General features: G+C 35.3%; 1 protein-coding gene across 5 annotated transcripts in view; it reads left to right on the forward strand.

Moving 5' to 3' along the window:
• The window catches only part of RAB28 (RAB28, member RAS oncogene family), a 57,991-nt gene extending 31,384 nt beyond the window's left edge, over positions 1 to 26,607 (forward strand). The window contains exons 5-9 of one of the 5 annotated variants that reach the window (XR_001859790.1): positions 17,693 to 17,796; positions 20,623 to 20,700; positions 24,368 to 24,477; positions 24,939 to 25,036; positions 25,932 to 26,017. Coding sequence is in view for 2 of the 5 variants with exons in the window: in XM_017727612.1 (XP_017583101.1) it covers positions 17,693 to 17,796; positions 20,623 to 20,700; positions 24,939 to 25,031 (275 nt within the window). In the remaining 3 variants the exon portion in view is untranslated. Of the gene's footprint in view, positions 1 to 17,692; positions 17,797 to 20,622; positions 20,701 to 22,758; positions 22,926 to 24,367; positions 24,478 to 24,938; positions 25,037 to 25,931 lie in introns of those variants that run through there. The other 4 variants (XR_001859792.1, XR_001859791.1, XM_017727612.1 and 1 more) reach the window with 4 other exon arrangements.
• The last annotated feature ends 236 nt before the right edge of the window (positions 26,608 to 26,843 follow it).

Raw genomic sequence — 26,843 nt, forward strand, 5'->3', positions numbered from 1 at the left:
TGCCTGCTTTCATGTTTCAGTCTCTCAGTACCATTGCAAATGTGACTCCAAATGTTTAATTCTTCCAAGAAACATCTAAATGCAGGGGAAGTTCAATTCTTTTGATAACCAAACCAATAAATATATGGCAATATTAGTGAGCTAGTTCTGACTTGAGTGTCTTGAGTTTCTGAGTTTCTAAATTAATTTGGGAATAACATTGGAACCTGTGAACCCACTTCATTCTGGAATTAATTTTAGGATTGGTCTGAGGGAAAAACATAGTAGACATCACAATTCTATTATATTTGCAAAATACAATTTATTTTAATTTTGGAAAATGTTTCTGAAGAAACATAGAGTTAACTTCTCTTCAGCTAATAAAATCATTTGAGTGTGCTGTGCACTTAGTGTTGGGAAACTTACTTTGTGTGTTTACTCTACCTCACTTCTTGTTCTGGAATTCTTTTCCCTAGCATCAGCACAGCTGCATCATCCATTTCCACAGTCCTTTTAACCTCCACTTTTAATTAAAAAAAAATTAAATCAGATGCTGTTTAAAGCTTCCCATTTAGTTTTGGGAAAATAAAAGTTCACATCTAGCTTAGACGTGTGTGAACAGCTGTTAAAAGCCACAAGCAAAACGATACTTATAAAAGTGGTGGGAGGAATTTTAAGAGCAAGCTGCCAGTTTGACTGTACTTTTCAATAGCTCTTCACTTTCAGCCAAATGGTTTTAACAATTATTTTCTTTGAAAAAAACCCTTTTTTATAGAACCAGCAGCCCAAGCAGTTAGGCCAGTGGTAATAGGAGGCAAGTTGCCATTTCTCTTTAACTTTTTATGAAATTTTTCTTTGAATCTGAGGAAATTGCTCATTAGAGAGGTTGGAGGGGCTGATGTCCACCCGTGCCCACCCACCATGTAAGTACATCTGTCCCCATTTGATTCTAATGACGGATCTTGTTCGTTGAAATTCCCAAGTTCCAAGACCAAGTGTAGAAGGATAATACTTCCCTTGTGCCGTATTTTGCAGGCATTATAGTCCTGCTCATGATTTAAGTATTTTGAGGTAATCATAGGATTTCTCTTTTTCAGTTGGGGTTACTAAATCTGATTAATCAGTTGGACAGAAACAGGCAGAGAATTTATCAGATGTAGACTATTCCTTGTTCAATCCACCTTCTGAAAGAGAAAAAAAAAAAAAAGTAATTCCCTCAAGAAAATTTTGTCTTTATTGATGTTGTGGTGGTGGGGCTAGAATATAAAATTCTCTGTGACCTAATAACCATGTAGACATATCTCTGGAATTTGTTTGAACAATTTTCTTTGATCCTCTCCTGGCTGGTCTCTTCCATAAGCGAGACATGGTCGCTGCAAAGCCTTCCCAGATGTCTGGTGGTACTTGGAGCAGGTGTGACTTGTCCCACCAAGAGGTTACTTTGTGGTAGGGGCACACTGAGTTCACTTAGCTCAAGCTTATTGTGTCAGTGCCCATTCAGAGCATGCATCTGGATGTGGATTTGTCTTCAGACAGTTTGGGAGCACGTCAGGTAGGTGGCTGTAGGCTTTGACTGTTTTGTGTGGCAGCAGAGATGCTGTTGAAGTGTTCTCCAAGCTGCGATTTTTTCTTTTTTTAAATTGAGGTTGTTGGGGTTGTTGACTTTTAATCTTAGCAGATTACAGGCTGTCATAACTGGTGCCGTCACTGGTCTTGGTATTTGTTGCTTTGTTACACTTCCAGCTGCTGTGTTGGGGTTTCCACACTTGTGGAAACACCTTCAGTATCACTTTTGCTCCCAACGGTGTGGCCTGTGGTGTGCAGCCAAATGTTTCATGTTCAAAGGTTTGGTGTGGCTTTCATTTAACACATCTGTCTTTGCAATTTTTTTTTTCTTTTTGCAACTTTGCAAGTTGCCCTTGTTTCCTTTTCATAGGCAGCTGGTGAAGACAAGTTGGGTTGCAGTGTAAATTTGTTTAAAGTTACTTGGCCATTGTTCTCCTTATATGTCTGAGTATGTTGTGACTTCATATTATTAGAAAGCAAGAACCCAAAAAGCTTTCTTATCACTTCCAGTTTCTTGGATGTCCCATTTTTATGTTGTTTAGTTTGAATTCCCTACAAATTTCCTACTATCATTTCTGAAATGAAAAGAAGAAACAAGCAGGACAAGCAAAATGCCAAGTGAGTGATTTCCTTCTAACACAGTGTGTATCCCTGGTGCCAAACTGCAAAGCTCTGATAAGACTGGGATTAGAATTTTGAGTATGAATCTCAGAATGATCCTCAAGAATTGGGGAAGATTTAGATGATCCCATTTTACACAGGAAAGCAATTATGACAAGAGGAATGAAAAAGCTTTTATATGAGGAGGTACAAAATAGATTGAGTTCCTTTGCAGTCAGAAAAAAACAAACAGGTATATAAAACCGTGAAGAAAGGGTAGAGAAAAATTATATGGCATCTTTTCAGTACAAACCCGAGAGGAAATCTCATGCCTTTTTATTAAGCAGCAAGCTTAAAATAAACAGATTAAATTACTTTTTCACATTGTGAAGAACTAAATTGTGGAAGTCCTATTCATTGATTGTAGAAGTCAGAAGTGCACATGGCTTCAGAAAGGAACTGCAGAAACTTGTGAAGGGCTGGCCCACCAGTGTCTATAAAACATTTCAGCTGTGTTCCTGGCAACCTGGAGCTGGAGTGTCAGGCTGAGCAACTCAGGCTGCCTCAAAGTGGGGTGTGTATGAAGGAGTGATCACTGTAGTTGTATTGTTATTTTCCTGCCTCAGTACCTGCTGCTGAATGCTCTTTAAGGGAAGTTGCTGGCATGGGCTATACCAGACATTCAACTACTGGATTAAATGAAAATCGTAAATTCACAATCTTGAGCTGTTACAACTCCTTCTCCCCAACTCCAAGCTCCAAAACCCCCTCTAGAACAGTGAACAAAACACCTCCAAACGTCCTTGCAATTTTGACTTCAGTGCCTTAGGTTGTGTAGCTGTATTTGTGTGTATTACTTTGTAGCAGGTTTGTTGGAACAGTGCAGGTGAGAGAATGTGTTCTGTACTCTGGTGGTTGCTCCACAGTCTCATTTATTTTTCAATACAATTGTCTTTGGATAAAGAAATTAAGAAGTCTGGGGGACGAGGAGAAGTACTGAGTATCTCAGTAGTCCCTGGTGATTAATTTTAGGCCCTCAAGGTATTTCTTCAAAGTATCTGCTCTTAACCAGTTCAGCTGTGTGAATCTCACAGACTCTTCTGAAAACCCTATTTCTTGCCTAGACTATGTTAAAGAAATTTGTGATACTGAAAAGCTCTAGAAATCTAGTGTGTTGTTTAATATATTTTTATTAATATGTTTTAAATGGAATTGATGTTGACATAAATTTGTCAAAGAGTAGTCAGTGATGGCCTAAACAAATGTTTAACCATTAACTAAAGTTTCTTTACTATCCTAATTCAGAAAACTTCACCCATGGCAGTTGTGCCTGCAGAAACTCTTGATGTATATTAGAAGAGGAGGAGTGTTCTAAGTCACAAAGAAATTAGATCATCATCAGGGCTGTGCTAAAATTTTAGTAGATGATGCCTTGGGGTTATTTACAAGGGACTTGTTAACTTCTTGATGCATATTCTCCCTTTCTTTTTCAAACCTAGCAAAGGAAGTGCTGCTGATCCTTGAGGACTCCAAACTGTAAAAAGTAGAGTGAGTTTGTTTCACTGTTTGAGGATATGACTGACCAAACAGTCTGGGAAAATATGCTTTCAGCAACTAAGTTCTGCTTAAAGTCAGATGTAGCTGATTTCTCTAATTTCAACAAAAATGGAATGAAACAGAAACTCTTAAAATCACCTTTGGTTTTAGGAAGTTTTAGAAAAAAAGTGTTAAAAAGTTTACAAAAAGAAGTTGCAGCTGAATCCTAACTTACTTGCTTAATATTTTCAAATCAAAATGAATACTGACAAAAACTTATGAGGGTGCATACATGTGTTGAAGTTTAGCTGTTCTCAGTGATGTATTTCTCACAACACAGCCTGGTCTGGTTTTGTGACTGACTTCACCCACTTTCTCTTTTGTCATCTGCAGTCATGGTAGCACTGCACGGAGTGAGTTCTATTCACTGATCCAGCCTCAAATGAACAGAACGAAGAGGAGTTCATTTTTCAGTGAACATGTGGATTCCTTTTCTTTTGCAGTGGTACTATCACATGAGAACCTTTGGAAATGTTCAGCCAGTAGTCCAGGAAAAGCCATATCCATCCATTTGATTTGCAATTCCAGTAGCTTAAGCTGCTAAAGAAACTATCATTTTCGTAACTGATTTCCGGCCTGCCTCTTCTGCTTAACCATTACTTTCTTGATGAAAGTCTTTCTGGTGCGAGGTTGGTTTGGTTAATTTTTTTTTTCTGTTTGTGTGTGAGAGAGAAACAGAGGTAATTGCATTGCTTTGCATAGGCAGACAGCTGATTTGCTCTGAAAAGAGTATGGGTCCTGATTTGTAACAAACTGCATAAAAGTACTTCTCTTATTCCCTTGGTTCCTTTATGCATGTTACCACTTTAAATCTTGGACAAGGTTGTTGATGATTTTTGTTTAGTCCCTTATGGCTAGCCTGATGACTTGGTTCCTTCTGCTCATCTGAGACTGGTTAATACAGTAAAGTTGCAATATTAGTATAATCCATCTTAGTGTGTCCACTATTTGATGTTTTAAATTTGTTTCGGAAAAAGCTTTTGTAGCTTTTCCTCAATATCTGAGTCAATAATAGCTTTCTGTTAATCTAATGAAGTTCTGTTCACATCATGATAGAAATTTATGTCAGTGAGAAATGAGCTGTATGCTCACTCTACTTGGAGGCAAGGACAGTGGGTTTTTTTGCCTGGATGACTAGATTGTGATAATGAAATATGTGAGTTGGCAAATGTGTAAGAGGTTTGTACGGCTCCACTTCTACTGTCTGCTCTGAAGTCATATTGTTAAGTATAAATAGTTTGAATTCAGTTCTTTGTAGTCTTTGAAATGCTGTGGTTCAGTTTAAGAATTAGCTGATAAATTTACTGTCATTGATCTGAATGTGCTTGGGTTTAATTTCTCCTTTTGTACTTAATTGAAGTATGTTATATTTATTTACTAGCCAGCCTTACTTTTCTTATAAAAAGTCATTTAATATAAGGTTAAGTTGCAGTATTAATTTTTTAACTGCCATTTGAAATCAGTTTGGCTTGGTAATAATTAGTTACAAAAGCTTCCAAATGGAAGAAAAACTGGGCTGCTGTTAAACAGGATTTGATGCACATGGAACAGTTAAGCAGTAATAAATTGCCTAGTAACTGAATAATTTCACTCAGATACGTGCCAATCTTGTCTCTACCTTGAAAAATTTTGGAAGAAGAACTGATATTAGAAATTGCTTAATGCTGGAGGTTTATTGTAGTAACAGTAATACTAACTTGGCCTGATCTTTGAACATTTAAGGCTTGCTTTTATATCCCAGTGAATGATTTCATGTTCATTTATAATTTTTGTTGTGGGCGAGTTCCCAGAGGGGTATGTAGGAGAAGCACTAAGCGTCTCCAACTCCTTATTACATCTGCTGGAAGCACAAAGGAATCAGGCATGGAAGGGCCCCGGAGTTGACCTGGGCTGGCTCTGGTAGGAGCTAGTAATTCAGAGTATTGGATAAAGCATCACCCTGGAGAGGGTAGCCAAACGTAGCTGTTGGCCTGAAGTCAACAGAAGCATACCTGTGGAAACTGTGTAGATGGATGCAGCAGTAGCCATCAAGAATGCTGGCATGGGTCCTCTGAGAAATTGTTATTTATTAGGTAAATGTTTTTTATAGGAATAAGTTTGGTATTAATAGTTCATTTCCATGGCTTCATGAAATATATTACTCCTAGATATGTTCTATGCATTATTTGGAAAAGACTGTTTTAGGAACGGTTAGGTAAGGATAAGGCTTTTTGCTTGATGTTTTAATATGTCCAGATTTACTATTTTTTGGAAGAAACTACTTGTACAACTGTATGTAGTCTGGAAGGGACTGTATAATGTTTGAATTATAGGCAGAACTGGAAATGGGTTCCAAGATTTTGTAGGGGTTTGGTGGGGAGAGGGCAGATGGAATTAGTTTTGATTTCTGTCTATAGCTACAGACTGCATAATATCTTAATAAGTAGATACCTGCCTTTAATATGAAAAGGTTAGCTTTTCATATGCAGCAATGAGACTGAATTTGTTAACCTGCCAGCCCTTTTCAATGCTGATAAGGAATTCAGCCCTTGCAAGCTCAAGGAGGCTGCAGGTCCACAATCAGTTGGCTTTGGGGTGAAGCATATTTGCAGCTTGAATTTACCACTGCTGCTCCATGGAAATCGGATCTGAGACTTGATCTGGGTTAAACAGAGCGGTCAAAAAGAAAAGGCTATTTTTAATGTGGATCAGCTCACTGAGCTTTGTAAGTTCACGCGAGTTGCATGGCCTCCTAAGTAGGTGAGGAGGGAGTAGTTACACTGTGGTGTGAAGGTGGGAATGAAGAGCCAGGAGTGGGACAGGTGAGATTTTGCAAACCTTGGTGCTGGCATCAGTAAGTCTTGAAACTGTGACCAGAAAGTCTTGCTTTGACTGCAGGAAGAGACAGATGTGAATGACTGAAGGCAGGATGCAAGAAATGTTGTATGAGTTTTCATAAAGATCCCAAGACCTTGAGTTTATGAAGTTACAGTGAGCTTTATATTTTATGCCTGTCAATCCAGTAAATCTTCGTGAATTTTAGAATGGTATAATTTAGTAGTCCCCTTAGTATTTAACTGGTGATGATTATACCTTGTCCTGGTATTGATAAATTCGGTGATGATGTAGTAGATACATGAAAATTAGAGAAAATATTTGAAAGAGATGAAGAAAAGCTGATCCACCCATGGCTTGTGGATATATTGGACTAGCACCATCTTCTGAATGTTTAGTACATTGCAACTTTATGTCTTCAATAATGTACTAAAGAACACTTAAAATAATACTCATTCAACTTGGAATTTCAGAAATTGCATTACTGTATTTTTTTTTTTACACTCTGTTGACCTTATGGAATTGTTAAATTCAACCAAAACAAAGGATATCTCTAGCTGAATTAGTGGGAAAATAGGCTTTTTGTTTTTTACACGTCTTTAACCTCGGTCCTAAAACTTACCTTTAATGATAAAAGGAGGAAATTTATTTTTGAAAAAAGCTATTGAGCCCAGCAATTTGTCACTAGTAGCACAGGTAAATCAATTTAAGCATTTATTTGAACTTCCAGTAATCCTGATAAAAATAGTTTCATGTTGAATCAGAGAAGAGTTTCTTTTTTTTCTGTCAGCAAGTCAGAAGCAAGCTATTGCTGTATAATTTATAATTTCATTAAACATACCCTTGTCTAATGCCAGTGTTTTAGTGTGCCTGTGGGGACTGGAATTAATCTTCAGGGTGCTGGGCACTGGCGATTATGGTTTGTGTGAACACAGCTTATTGTGCTATGCTATGCTTTCTCAGCATCATTCAGTAAACATTTTCAACTATGTTCCTGTCCTATGCTGGTCACTGTGCATGCCCAGTGATTTTTATAATTGAATTAATATAGCAAGAAAAGTCCAGCTGGAGTGTGTTCTCCTGTCCTAGGCTTTTTCTCATTTCTCCTTGTCTCTAGGAAATAGCTACTCATAAAGATGTTTGAGTCTAAATTAACACCTTTAACTTAACTTAATAACTTAAATTTCTCATTGGCACAAAGATTAGGAAGCCTGAACACAAGTGTAAAAGAAGATGAAAGATGATTTAGTGCACAAAGCAGTAAATTGATGGTTCAGTGAAAGTCCCTGTGATCTTAGCAAGGCATTAAATTGATCTTTTCATATGTGTTTCATTTTCCATTTGTAAAAACAAGAATGGTATTTGCCTAATTTACTGGGAAGCAAATTAGTCAGCAAATGATCTATTACTAATTGCAAAGGGCTTGTAAATTGGCACTGGGGCCATGTAAGAATCTGACTGACTGGATAAAAAGCAACAGTGAACAAACTGTCTTCTCTCCAGGAGGAGCTTGTAACCTTAGGATATATTTTTCTGTGGAAAGTAAAAACTAATTAACCAAAGGTTGCAAATTAGAGAACATTAAAGTCTTGTGAGATGATACTTTTGAGAGAGTAGCATTAATTTGCTGAAGCCAGGTTGTTCATTCTCCATACCAGAATGCACAAAAGTGTTTCATGTTTCATTCACAGCCCCACTTGGTTTGTTGCGCTTACCCTAAGGAGGTGTTTCTGTAGGTCTGTACGCTGCAATAAACAGAGATACGTGGTACATTCATCTGTACAGAGGTTTGTGCATGACATCTAAACTCTTTGTGCCTAGATTAATGCCTTCTGAGTTCACTGTCTGCTGCCTTGATAGATCTTCAGTGTACTTAGCCACTAGAGTTGCAGGGTGGGGAGAGGAAAATCAACAATGCCTTTCATCCACATCTCTTGCTTTCTGTGGTCTTATGATAACCTTTTTAAAAAAAAAAAAAAAGGAGTAGTTCCAGTTATGTTTTAATCCTAAAATAATATTCAAGGTGACTCAAATTTGTATTAGTTTAATAATATAATCTTTTCTGAATACTTGTTTCCGAGAATGTCACCATTAGGGGTAGGGATAAGTGGTACAGGTACCTAACAGAAGGGATCAGATTCCAGCTGTCAGTGTAGTCTTAGTCTTTTCAGTCAAATGAGAAATGGTTGCAAGAATTTCTGCCAAGAATTTATTAAAAATGAAAATGGGAAATGTCTAGCTGAGAAAAAAATTATTCTTAGTTTCTCTTTAACTGTCTCTTCAAGCTGTATAAGCCAGTCATCTATCATCCTAGTTTTGAAAAGGAACTTGGGTTTATTGATTTACCTTCATAAGAAATTTTACTTCTGTATGAAAAGATGCCTGCTGTTGTATTTGCAAAACTTAACATCATTTCAAAAATGACCTGCCATCTACCAGACATTAAAAATGCTTGTTATTAAGCAAGAATCGTGTCACACTGTGTCCTCTGCACTTGATGTGCTGAGACGGAGGCATTTGCTTCTGGCTGCTCTTCTTGTTTTCTGTTGAAACCTACTTTAAATCTTGCAAGTGTTAACCTCATTAACCTAAGATGCACAAGAACCACTGTGTTTTAGAGCTTTAGCAAAAATGCTGTAATTGTTTATTGTTTAACAGTATTTGAAAGTCTCATTCAATATGGGATATTTTTATAAAATACTTTCATAAATGCCAATCAGTGAACCTGTCATGGTAAACACATTCTTTTTATTATTTCCCATATTAGAACAAACTGTCAGCCTCATCAATTTGATTTTAATGTGTGAAATATTCTTATTCCAAGAAGCTCAGATTTTGTCTTTGTATGTCATTTTTTGGACAAGAAAGAGGATTCCACATAAGGTTTGTACAAATAAGTGGAGGCTTATATGAGAGGTGTGCATAAAACCAGGTAAACCTCATTCAAAGACATGATGTCTTTTTGTTTTTAAACAGAGGCCTAGGAATTTTCACCTTTCTTTTCCCATATTAGGCATACATTTTCATGTCTTGTATCTGTAGGAATTTGTCTTTTGGAAGGTGCTCAGATCATAGATTTGTCATTTAGAAAGCTGTATTTTTCATTATTGTAATTGAGAAGCATATTTGCTGATATTTCTAATTTTTTTGGAGGAGGAAGTGTTACAGTGTTTTGCGTAAATTACAAGGGGTTTTAAGCTATCTTTTTTTTTTTTCTTTCTGAAACCAGTAATTTCCTGTTGTATCTGGAAATGTTAAGTGTAGTTTTTTAAGTATTAAAGTGCAGCACCAGCTATTATTCTGCCTTAGCAAGTCTTTTAATACAACATTTGATTTGTTACTATGTCCTCATAGGAAAGCACCAGCAGTAGAGTGTACATGACAGTGAAAAAGTAAACACATGCTTGCAATCAAATTAATGTATTTCATCTGTCTTCAATTAATAACAATCTGTCATGCTATCTATCTGAGAAGCGGCATAAACAGTTTATTTTGTGTTTGGAATAACTTCCTGGAGGTAGTTAATGTGACACATAGTTTGTCTGACATGAGTATAACCAGATCAACACTCTAGATGTTTTCTTGATAACCTAAAAAAATTACTGAGAAAATCTGTACTGGAACTATATTTATATTTCGTTTTGAGCTTCCTTAAATCAGAGTAGGGGCATGGTTTTCAGGACTTCCATGAAAGAGTTTTCTTTTCTTGGCAGTTATACAATTTTAGTGTGAGAAAAAGATTGAAAGTATTAACAGAAAATTAACTATGAAAAGCTGCAGTTTGCACTCTTGACATTTGGGATTGAATATGCGAGAATGTGTGCTGTAGTAATTTAGAAGTACCAAATCAAAACAGATTTTCAAAAAGCTAGCTGATGCACACTCTGGTAGCGCTGCAGACCTGGTACAATTTATTGGCAAATTAATTTATTGTTATTTCTGTATAAATCTGGTTATATTGGATAATAATAACTGGATATTAGGTGGTTCTTTTTTTTATTTACACAGAAAGAACCTTTGTGTCTAGATAGAAAATGAAAGTGCAGTTGCTTGAAGTTCTAAGTAACCTATTGAAATACTCTTTAAAATCTAAGACATAATGAAATAGCTCCATCTTTTAGTGGAAAAGCAGTAGGTTGCTGGTAAGCTGTGCAATAAAAAACTAGGGAAGGTTTTTTTTTTGGTTGCCCTTTTTTTTAATTTCACTTTTTTCTTGATGGTAGAATTAGGATTAAAAGTAGGTAATATTGCTTATGGCAGAAGAGGGCTTGAAAGGGGGTTCCTTCTGGCCAGAGCAGTGGGGTATGCTAAGCTATTCTCTGTTGACATGCTATGGAATAGAAGTCTGATAAACTGGGAAGTAAATAATGTTGCCTAAAATGTTGCTCGATGTTCAGCTTGATTTATGGTTTATTTTTTAGAATAGTGGATATTTGGTACCTCTTGGAAAAATCCCTCTTTTAATTCCCTTTTTCATACATGTTTGCTTATGCATGGAGGAAGCAGAACTGTCATGTTCTGGAATTAAACTGACTGTACTTGTTGAGCAGCATGTACTGCATGAAGATAATGCTGTTTAACAGTATTGTCCTCAGTCTACTATGTTTTCAGGTGCTCAAGCTAGCTTTGTTCTTAAGAAATCAGTCAGAAATTATACCAAAAAATAGGATGAAAAAGACATTGTCGTATACAGACCCCTTTTTTTATGACCCTGGAGTATTTTCAGAAGAGAAAATGTGTACATAATTTTAAGCACATGTAAATCAAATTAATAAATTATTAAAGCATTTTACTTGTCATGTCTGTGTGGGCTAATCGTGATAGCTCATTATTTAAACATTATGTAATTGTATACCTTGTGTGCACAGCTGCAAATACTTTGCAGAAAGATTTGTATTTCATTTTTCACAGCATACTATAAAAGAATATATTTTTGTGTGGTACCGTAGATTAATAAAGATGTTTACTCATAACTTTAAAACTACCCTAAATTATATTGAAATATGAAATAGCTATAATATGTAAGATAACTAAAAAACTAGAGAGTTGTAACTTCATTTATGTGTTACTACTAGTTTTAATGGAAAATACTGTTGTCAATTAAAAAAAAGTTCATTTTAAAGAGAACTGCCCCTTTGCAATGGAATCCTTTGCAGTTTTTACAATTCAAGGTCTGGAAGCGGAAGATGGTCAGATTTGGGTGGAGAGGCATTCCTTTACTGAAACTCTGAACTATCTCTTTCATGTTTCTTCCCCTACACGTGGTTTAGAAAGTGGATAAGTTATCACTGGTATAATCACTGAAAACAGCTTACAGTTTGCAAACGTAATCTCACGATCCAGGAGAAAGGCCAACAAATTATTAAACAGTCGGACTTGTTTCACATGCATTATACTCAGTTGTCCATACTATCCTCAGCAAGTACTGTCACTAGTTTCTCAGCTGCTTGGAAGTAGCTGTACAAGTTACCTGCTTGTGTTTCTTCCAGAATTACCTGAAAAATTCATGCAAAATGGATGTTTTCCTACTTAAAAAACCCCTGTAGTTTTCCACGGAGCTCTTCTCCAGTAATGTTATGAAAGAAGAGACTGGCAGTCCTATCTCCTTTTCCTGTGGGAAAGGGAGATAAATAAAATGAGTAGCAGCCTTTACATTCTGCACAAATGATGTTCTGTTGTCTTTTTAGAGTATATGCAGTTACTTGCTTATATGGTTTTAAAACCAGGATATTTGTCATTCTTCTGACTGATGATATATATTTTAAAGTACTTCCTGGCTTTGTGTTTGTACCAACTGTATTGGGTAAACTGTTACATGTATTTTATTATTGCCTTAATTTTAAGACAATACAGTTCTGGGATTTGATATCACACTTTATTCCTCGCAGCAAACTCGGGTGAGCTAATTATATTGGTCCTAGCTCCTGGATTTCAGAGAAGCAGGTGAGTTAAAGTAGTGTTTAATGGTGTAGTGGAATGGAAATGACCATCTGTGCATGGTGGTGCTGTGTGGCTCATTGCAGGCCATTTTTTAACTTATGGAATGATGCAAATATCTAAATAGTGGAAGAGAAACAATTTTGACATTAACTTATTTACCATTAGTGGTTTCAGAGTCTCAAGTCAAAAGCAGCAGAACTATTCAATCAAGATGGAATTGCTGTTGAATGTCTGGGTGTGGGTAGATGGTAAAGCACCCAGTTGTGTTTTATCTGGTACTTTTTAAGGTTTTTCTATTCCCTTGCTACAGTGCAATAAACTAAAATTTCAGTGACTTACTCTCAATTTCTCAAGTAAATTCATATAGAGTTTTGACTTTGAAGAACAATTTATGCTGTCTCAAGTGTTTCCTCACAACTTTTTAATCATAGGATAGATATCTAGCCTTACAGGATTTAAAACTATGGTTTCCTTTTCCATTTTGATTTAGCATTGTCCATGAGATTTTCACTGCAAGTAATTGATGTATAATAGCAATTTGAAGGGTACTTAGTGAAAATTCTTTTATAAATCACCTGAAGATGTAACCTAATCTAATCTCTCTGGTTATAACTTAAAATTACTATTTTGTCCTTCTCTTTTTTGAAACGTCACTTGCTCTCCACAGAGATGGCCATGGTGGTGTTTATGTCTTTTCCCTTACCTAAGTTCTGCAGTGTTGTTGTTCTTACCTGTTTTTTTCTTTTTTGCTGTGCTGGTTTTGGCTGGGAGAGAGTTAATTTTCTTCACAGTGGCTGCTGATACGGGGCTGTGTTTTGGATTTATCTGAACACAAGGTTGATAATATAGAGATGTTTTTGTTATTGCCTCCTAGATTCTGTTTTCTCTTTTCACCTTACTAGATCTCTGTTTAGTCTCACCTATAAATCAAAACGGAACTCCCTGGAATTCATGAGAAGCAAGCATACTTCTTAGTAAGTCTTACCTACTTTTGCTACAGCAGTTGATCTATGCTGGCTCAATCTTTGAGGGGAGATTTTCAGTTGGATCTGTTTGCCTTGCTGAGGGTTATGTCTGAATTCCTGAAGTTTCTGATCTGTTTTTTTTGTGTCGGTGTCTTTATGGGATACTTGTACATACCGATGTATATCAACCTGTTAGTTATGGAACAGCAGTTTATCTTGCTATGTGTAATTGAAATGTTTCTTCATAGTAGACAATCTTAAAGATGAATGTTTAGTCTTATTTTAGAGAATCAACAAGATGGGCTCTTGAGAGGATCAGCAAGACGACAATAATTTTTGGAGACTATCTGGCAGCCATGTATTTTTTGTAGTTGTTGCTCGAGGCTTTTAGTGTGTATTTCAGGCATAAAAATGAGCAAAACCGCAAACAGCCTATATTGTGAATGCCTTTTCTTTGAAATGGACTTTGAATATACTTTGGAAGCTGATGAGCCTCCTTTTTCTGTCCTCATCAGGCTAGCCAGGGGAGCAATACTATGACCTATATCTCTCTTTCTTTCCCCCATTGCTCCTGATGTTCCTCTGCTTCTCCTGATACAAGTTTTCATATACTTATATTTAAGTGTTCAATTTAATGCAAGTATGGTCATTCCATTCTAGCCAAGGAATTAGCAATGTACTCTTTTGACATTTTAACTATTGCTTTGGTAATTTATACTTTTAACTGCCCTTTCTGCCTGTTGAACCCATTTTTAAGATGTATAGAATTTTTGAAATGATACATCAAAGAAATACCCTCATGGCCTTCTCCAAAGTTTACACATCTTGGGCTTGCTTTAGCTTTTCATGATCCAAAAACATACTTTAATGTAGATAGGAGAGTTTGTATTCAGGCTCTTGACCAAAAGTACTGGTTTGTAACATTTGTGTGCTGTAGAGAGTCACTGTTTGCAAATAGTTAAATTTCTTTCTACTTTTCTAACTTGTGTCCTATGTCCTTTTGTCTCCTTTATACATCCCACTGTGAATCTCTAGCCATCAGCTTATATTCTACTTGGTAAAAATGAAGCTATTAATTTTGCCCTGCTGTTACCCTCTTTCTCATTCCCTAAAGATGAGGAGGATGACTGTACCATCTGGCACGTAAACGTCACTTTGGGCCTTTCTCTAAATGTTTGTGTTTGATGTGTGGCCAAATTTTCGGATTCCTTCTTTGAGACCTTTGTTAGATGTCGCATATCATAGCCATTGACACAGTTAAAATGTTCTCATTTTGTATCTTAATTTCAGTAATTCCTTTTTCTTGGCCATTGCTATGTTATCTAGTCATTTAGAATATTCTTCAAGATCATTTTCCTGGTTTATAAAATCAAACTGTATTTATGTATCTTATTCACTTTCTTTCTATCCAAAACTTATTTGTCTTTGCCATTAAACTTTTCATGGCTTAAGTGCATTCTTGTATCATCCTTCATCCCAAGATACCTATTCCTGAGTTAATTGGCTCATCGTATGAGTCCACATTGGCCAGCTGTTAGTTTTCTTTCTATAAAGTCCCTGCATTCCTTATAAACATCTTTTTTAGAAAATCCTTTTTCTCCTCCAAAGCTCTCCTTAAAGTCTTTTTGCTGTGATGTCTAAATAAAAGCTGGGCAAGACTTATCTCCCGGTGTGCTAAGAATTCTGCCTGTTGAGCTGACCAATGTCAGATGTTAAAGAAAAAGGACTGGAGGGTAACTATTCACTGTCTTTAGCTGATCTTCAGTAACTCTGTGATCATGCCCTTGGCCTGTGGGCAATGCAAAGGAATTGGACTTAGGATCATTGCCCTTCATTGACTTCAGACTGCAGTTTTGGGTAGTTAAATATTTATTAACACTTGAAACTCTTTTCTTGTACTAAAACCATGCCCTTTTTCACCAAGAGCTAATGTAACATGAATTAACCTGGCATTTTCTGTGGGCTTTGAATGTGTACATGGACAGTCACCTGGCAGTTCCCTGGCATGACAGTGACTGTACAGTTCAGAGCAGACAGCCTGACATTCAGGAGGTGGAAAGTGACTTGTGACCAGGGAAAAGGGCTGAGAAGTACACAAAGTTTGAAAACATAATTACACCTTGATTTTTTACTTTCAGTCTGTTTGTTTCTATGATCTCATGTGCTTTAATTTCTCCTCTGTAGTAAAGTATGTACTCCACTAACTGTGTATTATTATTGATGTTTCTTCATAGAAAATAAGAGGCATTTGAGGATATGGTTTCCAATATGTCAGTGGCATTTTCTTCCTGGAAATTCATCAATTTTAGCCTGTTATTTTCTTTGTAAACTCTCTATTCTTTCCTTCCTGGGAAAGAGAGTTTGAGAGAGATTGTAACTAGTGAATGTGCCTTTATGTATTTATGTAAACATGTCATGGTATTTTAAAGGAATATAGTGTACATACTGTCTATCTATTTATCTATTTGTATCATAACTGTGTGTAGGTTTTTGGAGTTCAGGTACAGTCAGAGAAATACGAGTGAAATCTGGAGGTGGGGTTAAAGTTCCTGTAAAAGGTCATGAAATGAAAATAAAAAAAAAAATGTTTTTATTTTTCCCCAAAGAGTAATCTCACTGTTCTGTTTTCCAGGCTGCACTTAAAGCTAATATGTGAAGCATAAAAATAATAGTTAATAATGAAATGTTTTAGGCAGTATGCTGTATTTTATTCTTAAAGACATTTCAAAAGAGTCTATCTTTTATCTTGGCATTTTTCAGAGAAAAAAATTAAATGCATGAGTTTTTAGCAAAATTTTTATTGACTTCAGGCTTTATTTTATTAAATGTATTTGTTATTCCATTTTTTAATGAAACTTTATTATATAGTGGACATTTAGTATTATGGAAAATCTGTACTAGAAACGTTAGTGTTAATAGCTTAGTATTTTAGTCCTTCACAAATTAATGCTTGTGGTAACTGGATGATTTTAGGCCTGTTCTTACAAACAAGGCCTTACTGATGTGCAAGGAACAGTAATATGTGTCAAAACCTCCACATTAACCAAGGTAAGCAGTATAAATGGGGTGTAGGAATCCCCTGTTAGACTAAAAATCTCCAAGAGAAAATCTCCAGAGCCTACAAATTAAAGACCTCCAATATCATTTAAAAATAAAGCCTTTTATGTAGTAGTAGAGCATTTTTTCAGCTGATAATCAAATGACACTATTATGCAGGCTTACTAGATTTGCAAATTTACAAGTTTTTACAAGTCAGTTGGGTCCCTTCCTCAGGAAATCAGTTGAAGTTTTTTTTCCTGTATTGACTCAAAGAGCCTGGTTGTCCTTAAATCCTTCTGAATATATTTGCCTTATAATTTGACTGCATTGAGTCAACACCCTTATAGGAACCGTAATGCAATAAAAAAAAGAGAAACTGTTCAATATAGTTTCCAATTACCTTAGGATCAGATTGGAGAGACTGGAATGTACACAATAAAACCTGCACAAGACTTGAGTTCTGTGAGATTTTGGAAGCAACCACTGCTTTGCAACATAAAATACCATTTGAAAGCTTTACTCTGCTTCCAGTGGTTGTAAAGTGATAAAAATGAAAATATGTGTGTGTCTTGAAATGTGCATTTTTCTTTTAAAAATTTTCTGAACCACACCTTTGTGGAATTGAAAGCCTCATATGTAAGTAACTAAGCATCACTGCTCTTACTCGGTTTTTTATTATAGTGAATGTTTTTGCTTTGCCATGTTCTGCAGTAAAATTCTTTATAACTTATTTACATTTTTACTTAAGAAAAATATGTGAATTTAGATGTGCTTGGTGAATTTATTTTGTAAAAGTCTTCAGGTTACACTGGAATCCCCAATATGCATCTTGCTTGCAAACAGAATATGGAATATTAGTTCTGTCTTGTTTTTGTATGTAGCTAGCAGTAGAGTTATTACAAACTCTATTTGAGTGTATCCAGAAATAAATTTGTGCTTTGAGATACGAATTTGTTGCATGGGACCATAAAATTTTAATTGTGGTTTCATTTTAGTTTTGCAAATAAAATTAGTCTGAGGTAATTCATTGCTTTTATTTTAGCAAATGATTATAGAGAGCAAGAAACTTGCATTTGTATACCGCTATAAAGGAAAGTATTACATCTGATGTGTTTTCAATGAATAATTTCTAAGCTGGGTAAAAAAAATGGGCTCTAGTGTAATAATTTTTCATTTCTTCAACTTATTTTTAGTTGACTTGGAGCACATGCGCACAGTGAAAGCTGACAAGCACCAGCGATTTTGTCAGGAAAACAATTTCAGTAGCCATTTTGTGTCAGCCAAGACAGGAGATTCTGTAAGTAAGAAAAAAACCAAACTTGTAGATGTCTGTTGTTTTTTTTCAAGATGCAGCAGTTTTGTTATACTTCACATAACAAACCATTGAGAACTCGGAGTGCTGCAGGCCCCTTTTTTGCCTCCCTTAGTTGCATGAAAAGTAGATCTTTGTATGAGTGCATATTATTGTTATTAAATTACAGTGGTTTCTCATCTGATTTTCAGTTTGAGGTACAGATTTTAATGGAAATGGTGTGGCTTATACATCAGCATGAGAACTGAGACCAGCTAAATCTCTGTTTGCTGTCAGCCTGTAGTTAAATATTTATTTCTTCCTTCCAGGTGGAGTCCCATCTATAGACCATCAATATAGAAATTTCCAACAATTGGTAAATAATGTGACAAGACCCTGTTGCAATAAAAGTTTTTAATATGAGTCCTGAGCCATGAGAGACATTGCCTCTGCAGGTCCATTGAAATTTGAACATTCTGGCATTTGTAGCAGATGCTTTGCAGAGCGCATTTTTGAACAGTCTTTTGACTCTGAGCTAACTGGGTTATTTGTTTTAGTTGGAAGTGTATGAAAGAAAAGGTTCTTTTTAGTTGACACTACCAGTCAAATTAAATCATATTGTATTGTTTTGCTGGATTTCTGTCACATGCCTAATGAGTTTGTCATTGCCATAAAAGTCTTGTATCTGTCTCCTTAATATTATTGTTGACATGAAAGTTTACTTTATTTTTATGTTATTGAACAGCAAGACCTTGTTCAAGTACAGGGAAGTATAGTCCACAAAAGGAATCACTTGTTAAGGTCTTTGATTAAAATTGTGCAGTGAACTGCCTAATTTTGTAAGATAATAGTTTTTTTCTGTAAAGTCTAACAATACTGCTGTTACAAATGCGGTGAGTCCTGATTCTCTTTATAGTTTGTGTTAAATCCCTGGCATATTTTTTTGTTTAAAGTGTGAAAATACAGGCTTTTTATGTTAGAAACAGAAGAAAAAAATCATAATACTGCAGTTAATAAAATGTGCATCTGATAAAATGTATTCTTTTCTCAAGGAGACCACCAAAATCAGTTCATTTCATAATTGATACATTTATCATTGCTAATTATGACAGAATCTTTATTGCAGCTTTTAAATTAAGTCATTAATTACATCAGCATTCCACTATATATACTGATTTTACTTTTCATAGCTAACTGTTTAAAAACAAAATTAAATCTGAACATACCTAGAAAACATTAACCGGAAATCTTTGCCTAAATATCTACTAAAAAAAGAAGTAGTTTCAGTAGTTCATTTTGAATTTCAGTATAAATTTGAATTAGCCCTTTCACTGTTGCTGCACACTCATCTTTCAAAATCTTCATGTACTTTGATAGTTGTGCAGGAAAGATGGAGTGTTCATCCTAGACAGTGATTTAAGAAGAGGGCATCCATTGCAACTGTGAATATAGACCACAGGATTCTTACTCAGTTAAATGATTTGTTTTGTTTACATCAGATCTTTTCAACAGACTTGTTTGCAGAAGATGATTTTGTGTACATAGAAAATTCTGAAAGTCTCCTCGGGAGAAAAATTTTCATGGAAGATTTTTATAACTAACTGTGTTACTGTCCATCAGATCACATAACTGAAGCATTGCACTTGTGCTTGATGCTTTTTGCACAGAGTGTCCTCAGGGCAGGTGATGTAGCTCAGAGCACCTGAGAGCTTGGTGTAGGTTAAACTAGGTTTCTGGGCCTCAGAATCTCTGTTGAGTAAGTCCTTTCTTGTTGTGTAGGTGTTGGTAGAACAGACCAGTACTAGACCAAGGAATTGAGAGAAAGAGCAATTGTTTTGGAAACTACCGCACTTTGTTGGTTGAGCCACTAATTTATTTCTGCTTTCCATCTCAGGTGGAAGAAGAGATTGTGTAAATAGTATTTTTCTGAATTTTCACTGAAAATGACTGAGAGCATGTACATAGATCTTGTTTTTTGGGGGTGGCAGCTACATGATGAAAACCAATGTTTGTTAGTAATTTAGACTGTGAGTGAACTCAGACAAACCGCCCTGCAGATAAAATACAACATGTAGCCTGGCAATACAGTGTTCAGCAGCAGTGTACACTTAAATCTGCTCCTCTTGAACATCTGTCATGTTCTTTAATCACATTTAAAATGCAGTTTTACCTAAACAGTAAGGTAAGTGGATTGTCTTGAGATAAATTAAAGGAATTATTTAAGACAGCACTGCCACCCAGTATTATGTGTAAAACCATGTCCGAAGTCTAACTGCCAGGCTGCTGCTGCAGGCTGTACAACATCTTGCTTGTTCCTAGATACTTCTATTCAGGATATGTTTTGTAAGATTCTTCAGAACTCTTTCATATTGCTATTTTTTGAACATGTGTAGCAGAGATTTTGGTGATGTCGATGCACAGTTCTGTTGTTCTCAGTTTTGGAAACCTACATCTCTTACTTCACAATACACTGATAATATATTTTTGTGCTAAACATTAGTGAATACCCATATTCATATTTTATAGCACCAAGAGTAGTATTTGAGAGGTGCGTTGTGTAAAAGCTTGTTTAAACTTAGGTCTCTGGAGGCAGAGTAGAAGTGTTGCTTAACAATCCAGCATACTGTTCATTCCTTGTACCATTGTTGAGTTATTTCCCCAAAATTTTAAACAAAATTGAAAGTACCAGATGAGGTTATTTTAAGATCTGTTTTGCACAGGTCATAATCTTGTATATCATTGTTTACAGTTCAAGAATGGTTTGATATATTTGAAAGAACCTCAAGGACGTCTGTTTTTAATCATTTAAATGCAATTTTTTTTTTTCCATAGGTCTTCCTATGTTTTCAGAGAATTGCTGCTGACATACTCGGCATCAAATTAAACAAAGCAGAATTGGAACAATCACAGGTGATTTTCCACAAATACATGGGTGTTTTTAGTATTTTATTTAGTATTAAAAGTTATCTTGTTGCAGATTTATAATTTTTCTTTAAATCAATGTTCATTTATTTTTCTGAAGATAATTATTTAATTTCACAACAGCTTTTTAAAAATATAATAATTTCTTATTTATCCATCATGATCAACTCTCTGAAACAAGAAAAAACATGTTCAAAAATGAAGAAAAACTTTAGTTCTAAGGATGTTTGTTTAAAAATAGCGCTTAAAATGAGTTTAAAAATTAAATATGTATGCATATACAGGTAGCAAGGAAGATATTAATGATAATATATGCATGGGTTTAAACTGAAAAATTTTTCTACAACCCAGTTTTCAGAAACCTCAGAAAAAGAAGATTATACTACTGAGGCAACCCTGTGTAATGACATTTGAGATTATAATTATTTAAATTTACTTAGTGAACCCAAATGTTGCTATTCTAGAGGTGTAATATCCTGGAACTGCTTTTCCCTACCAGTGTTGAACAAGTACCCCAAAATAAGTCAATGAGTTTATTTAAAATAAATGGTAAAACATTTCTTATGTACAGCTTGGTCTCCTGCTTTTTGAAATATACAATAAATATGTAATTTCTGAAAGTGCTTTGCCACAGCAGTGTTTGCAATCTGTGTTGAAGTGGTTAACTAGAAAACTGTATTGCAAACAGTAAAACTGTAAAATATACTTACAGAGCATACTTAACAAGCAGAGTAGTTTCAAAAAGCTGTAATTTACAGGCAGAGAAATACTAAGTGTGTCTTTTCAATGTTCTTTTACTACTAAGGTACCATCCATCTATTACTCTGAGCTTTGTGATTATTTGCATATAAATAATTGAGCACATAGAGTTCTTGAATTTTCCTTTGGTTGTTTGGCTAGCACTGGAATATCAGTCCTAGACCTCTCTATGCTGTGAGTGGTGTTCCATACCTCAGGTATAAGACTGTAGAAAGGTGTGCAAATACCTTAAATTTAAAAGAGACTGATAATAGGTTTATATGGGAAATTGTGTCATTCTAAGGAGAGTGTCTGTTTTTAGGTTGTTACTTTAGAGTAGGAACCTCCACATAGCCCCAACTCAAGAATACATAACTTTCTGTGTCAAAATGATATCAGGTTTAAGTAGGCTTCCTTGAAATTTTTAGGCATTGAGTACTCTAGCTATTGGGCTATAAAATTAGATTGGTGGATAGATGGATGCTGGATAAATGCTATAAATAATCCAGTAAAAACAATAATGTGACTCATCCCTAAAGTATACAAGTGTTGACTTGGATTTAATCTTTAAATAAGGAGTAAAAGCCACTGTAGTTTTTACAAATATGCACTACTTACACACTGCATGATATATTTGAGTTTTCCATATTTTGTGTAATGTGAGATTTCCTCATTTTGAAAACAGTGAAGGTTGTTGCTTGAATCTGTTTGTCAGAGAACATCAGATATGTTCATTCCATCTAGCTGGTAACAAAGTATAAGATTAAATACTGAACTTGTGTAAGATGCCAGCAGTCAAATGCTATACGTGTATTTTTTTTATTGTCTAGTATTGAGAATATGCTTTAAAATTATTTCTAGCACTCGATTTTATGCCTGAAGATCTTATCTTTTGTGTTTAGAGTCAGTTATAATTGTCACAGTCTAGGAAGATCTTAGCAGTGACTCATAGGTGGATAGAAATAAGTAGTAGGAATCCCAAACACATTATTTTAACTTGTGTGAATTTGTGGCGTTTGGCTCATGACTTTTAAACTTTGATGACTGGCAGAACTGCAGAAGCTCTTGTGGAAAGTATTTGAGGTTCTCAGCTGCCTTCAAATTAGCAGCACAACTTCTGTTAATTAACTGCAAGAACAAGCCTTAGAAATTGAATTATATTTACTCTGCATTGTTTTAGAAAACAGCTGCAGCAGTTTAAGATATTAATGCAGCCCAAGCTATTTGCTACTGCCCTTTTGTTGGAATGTGTTGCTCTCACATCAGAATCAGAAAATGGAAGGTGATCATGTGCTTTGGCCACATCAGGGTGAAGTTGAGCAGCTTAATTTAAACTGCTGCTGAAAGTTGTTTTAAAGAGAAGCTGCCAGACTTTGTGCTGAAGTGGATGAGGTGCAAGTACACGTTACATTCCACCAGCTCTCCTTTGGCAGCAGTGATCTCCACCAGAGGAATAGGACAGACATTTGGGGGTGGTAAGTTTTTAAACTATCTCAGCTAGAGCGACTAAACCTTGTCTGTTCACATGCTGAGATGACTGTTAATCAAACCTTTATTTGGACAAAACTGTGGTGAAACAAAGAACTAGATTACTCTTCATGCGTGACTGGAAAGTAGAGCATGTTTTTTGAAATGGAACAGTTCCAAAATCAAAAAATTGCCGATTCTGACTTAATTTTAGTCCTCAAAATACTCTCCCTTTTAAATTGCAAGGGTCTGATGAAATTTGAGGAAATAGCTCCTTTACTAATCAAATGTTTTTCTTTCTGTATTTTTTACTTTCAACCGTAGTGTAAAAACTGCATGGGGTACAGCTTTGTTCCTTGGCATTGGCAAGAGCTAGCATTTTTGTAAGTGATGTGTAGTTTTCTCTCTAACTAAACGCCAGTTCAGCAGACCAGTGTGTGTGCACCAGCTTTGTACAATAAAATGTTTGGCAGATAAGTCAGATCTTGAATACAGAACACCTGGACCAAGAAAGGTTATTTCTCATTATTGACAGTGACTTGAACCATGGCAATGATAACACTTGACATAGAATCTGATGCAGAGGCCCAAGTTTTTAATTACCATGAACTTAATAAAAGAAATGTTGCAATGATATTTTTTTACTCCTATTTGGATGAAATTCCATTAGAAAATGGAAGTAATTTATGATCGTCAGTTTTTTGCTACAGTGTACCTAAGCATAGGTCACTAACCTGCCTGTGTTTACAGGATGGGATTTAGACCAATGTTTGAGAAACAATTAATTGCTTACTGATTGCAAGACTTTTTTTTTTTTTTTTGGCCCTTAGCTCTAGTCAAAAGATTGGTATGAAGAAACTAGGTCCTGTGAGGTCAGATAACGCTGTTTAATGCTAAAACTCCTACTACTGCCCTACATGGAATTTGGCAACCTTTCTCTTGATAACATCAGGCCAGGAGTCCAGTGAATCATGAGTGTTGTCCACTAGATAAGATAATATGAATGTGATCCATTAAACTCAAGAAGAGTACTTCAGCAGCTAATAAATCCAGGTCCTTTACCAGCCTATTCAATTATCGTTGCTTGCTTGACATACAGGTTTTATTTACAGAGGTAATCTTTTAACATATTCTGTTTATATATTCCTAATCCAGTTTATATATTGTTTCCTTTAAAATGATAGAATTTAATTCTTTATTAATTCTTTTTAACCTTGAAAATGTATTGTAGGAAAGTTGAAGTATTTAAGAAAAAAATATTAAACTGGTTTAGGGTATCTTTCATAGCAGACTTACCTCCTCTGCTGCTTCTTTGCTGAAATTGTTCCATGAGTTTTACTTCCTTTGCATGAACCTTCTATCGACCTTTTATTAATAATGAGAACCCTGTATCCCTTACCTATATTAATAATGAGAAAACTTTTTAACAGTCTTGTTTGTTTGTCTTTAGGGGAAAAATGGGAACCTTTTATTTTTAAAAGAAGCAAAGAAAAATCAAAACTTGCAGCATTTTGATGTGAGGTTGTTAATTTGGTCACTGCTTTTGGATTATATATTTAGGTATAGTGTGATAGTTATGTAATGGGAAAGATGCATGCGTACAGCTAATGCATTTGTTACAGGCTGATAATGTAGTATTTAATATTTAAGTATCTTTGACTTAAAGGAGGAATAGGCCATTGTCATCTTTTCTTCCACTGAATTCCCTGCCTTTTTATTCTGTCCCTTCTCTAGCTTTAATACACTTTTGCTGATTGCATGTATGAGCCTTTCACTTTGGTGCTTTGAAAGGGCATGTCCTGGAAGAAGCTCGAGAAGCAGCCCTGGTGCTGCTTTCAGCCAGACATGTTGCTCTTGTATCAGCCTAAGGCCTGAAAATGCACTTTCATTTTGCTTCTGCATAATCTTGTGTTATCCATTCATTCTTTTCAACTGATTAATCTCTCCATTGTTTTCCTTCTCTTTTCTTTTTACATTCTTCTCCTTGCCCTCTATCCATCATGTTGATACATGGTTAACAGCATGTTGTCAGGGCAGAACTAGTGAAATATCCTGAAGAAGATAACCAGCATCACACTTCCAACTGCCAGAGCAAAGTCTGCTCAATGCAGTAGTTCAGGTATTGATGGAAAACTCGGTTTGTTTCTTTTTTATAAGCTGCGTTGCTTTTACATGAAGTAACAACTGTTAAAGTAAGTTCTATTGAAAGATTGTGTTTTGTATATGTAAGCACTTGCAATACTCAACATGTTATTTTGGAACTCTGTGTACAATTAATTATATAGTGTTTCTAATAATCAGATAGTTGGTAGAAACTTTGAAATGCTTCATGTATTCAGTGCTGTACATTCAAAATATTACAAAGCTGTCTCAGATGGAAATGGATGCAAAATTGTACATTTTCGTCTCCTCATGTAGGAGAGAACATCAGTCTTATCAAATGTTTTGTAAATAGAATTGGTAATATCTGTTAGATCTGTATTGGAGAATAAATATAGTATGCTTTTTATGTTAATGTAATCTTTAGCCAGTATGCCTATCAAAGCTTTTTAAAAATATGGCTGTATTTAAAATTTGCTTTGAAGTCTGTCCATGTTTTCTGATGAAATGCTTGTAGTAAAGACAAAAAGGCAAACTTAGGTACAATTTCCAGTTACAATTTAGGCAGCTATTCTTAAAGAATGAATGGCACAACTTTTGCAAATAAATTTTGCTTTATTACTCTCATACAGAACAATTTTCATGGAAGTAGAACTGTATTCACTGCTTTAGCAAGAAAGTCTTATTCCTTTTGTAGTGTTGTGAAAACTACCAAGGCACTTGTTTCTCCTTAGTATGAATAAACTGAAAATTACAATCAGAATTAGCGCCTGATAAAGCTTCCTGTAAGGTAGTGGAAAAAAACCTGGCTTGTTTGTTGTCTTTCCCTTCATATTTCAGTAAAAATCTGTTGAATGCTTTGCCAGCATGAAGGTTGTATTTTTTGATTGTTACTGTGTTTTCTTTTATGACAGAGGGTGGTGAAGGCAGATATTGTCAACTACAGTCAGGAGCCTGTGACAAGAAGCGTTAATCCTCCCAGAAGCTCAATGTGTGCGGTTCAATGACCACGCTGCTCTTCTCTGGTTTGATACCTGTGCAGTCCTCCTGCCTTGACACAGGCTCGGGGATTACCAGGAACTTTAACAGGGACCACCGCAACAATGCAATTAGAGGTTTCGGAAACATGTTGCACCCTTGTCCATTAAGAAGCAGCAGGCAGTTGTTTGACTGGCTGAAATTCAAATATGTGTGAGACCACACATTTGAAAAATTAAGGTCTATATTCTTTTAAATTATATTTAAATAAAACTGTATAACTGTGTTTATGTTTTCTCCTGTCTATTTGACTGATACCAGAACAAAAATGGATGAGGAAGCCCTGCATTCAAAATGCTTTTAAAGACATCATCATGGAAGTGTATTTTGCCAAAGCATTTAAAATTTTTTTTTCTCCAGTTATTTGAACTAAGACTCAGAAAAATGTTACTTGGAAAAGCTGTTGCTGGAATAATTTTAAACATATAATATATTTTATCTAGGGATAATTTTGAAAGTGTTCCATTAATATATATAGTTAGCACAAAATGTATAAATTGTATCCAGTGAGAAACAGTGCTTGAAATAAAGCTGTTATTATAAAATACCTTTTCTGATGTCTCAAGTTGTCTCCATGGATGCTCTGAAAAATGCTAGTGTTTTTGTGTATTTTTATTACCACATCAGCATTACTTCTTGCAGTAAAAGATAGGCTTATATATCTTTATGAATATGGATGAATCTCAGTCAGCAGTTTGGTCTGTAAATGATGAGTGATATATTCAACATGCATTAGAAACTGTTGATAGATCAATTTGCATCAGTCACTTTAAATAACTAACAGAATG

Source organism: Corvus brachyrhynchos, unplaced genomic scaffold, assembly GCF_000691975.1.
Source record: "Corvus brachyrhynchos isolate BGI_N302 unplaced genomic scaffold, ASM69197v1 scaffold80, whole genome shotgun sequence".
Classification (NCBI taxonomy): domain Eukaryota; kingdom Metazoa; phylum Chordata; class Aves; order Passeriformes; family Corvidae; genus Corvus; species Corvus brachyrhynchos.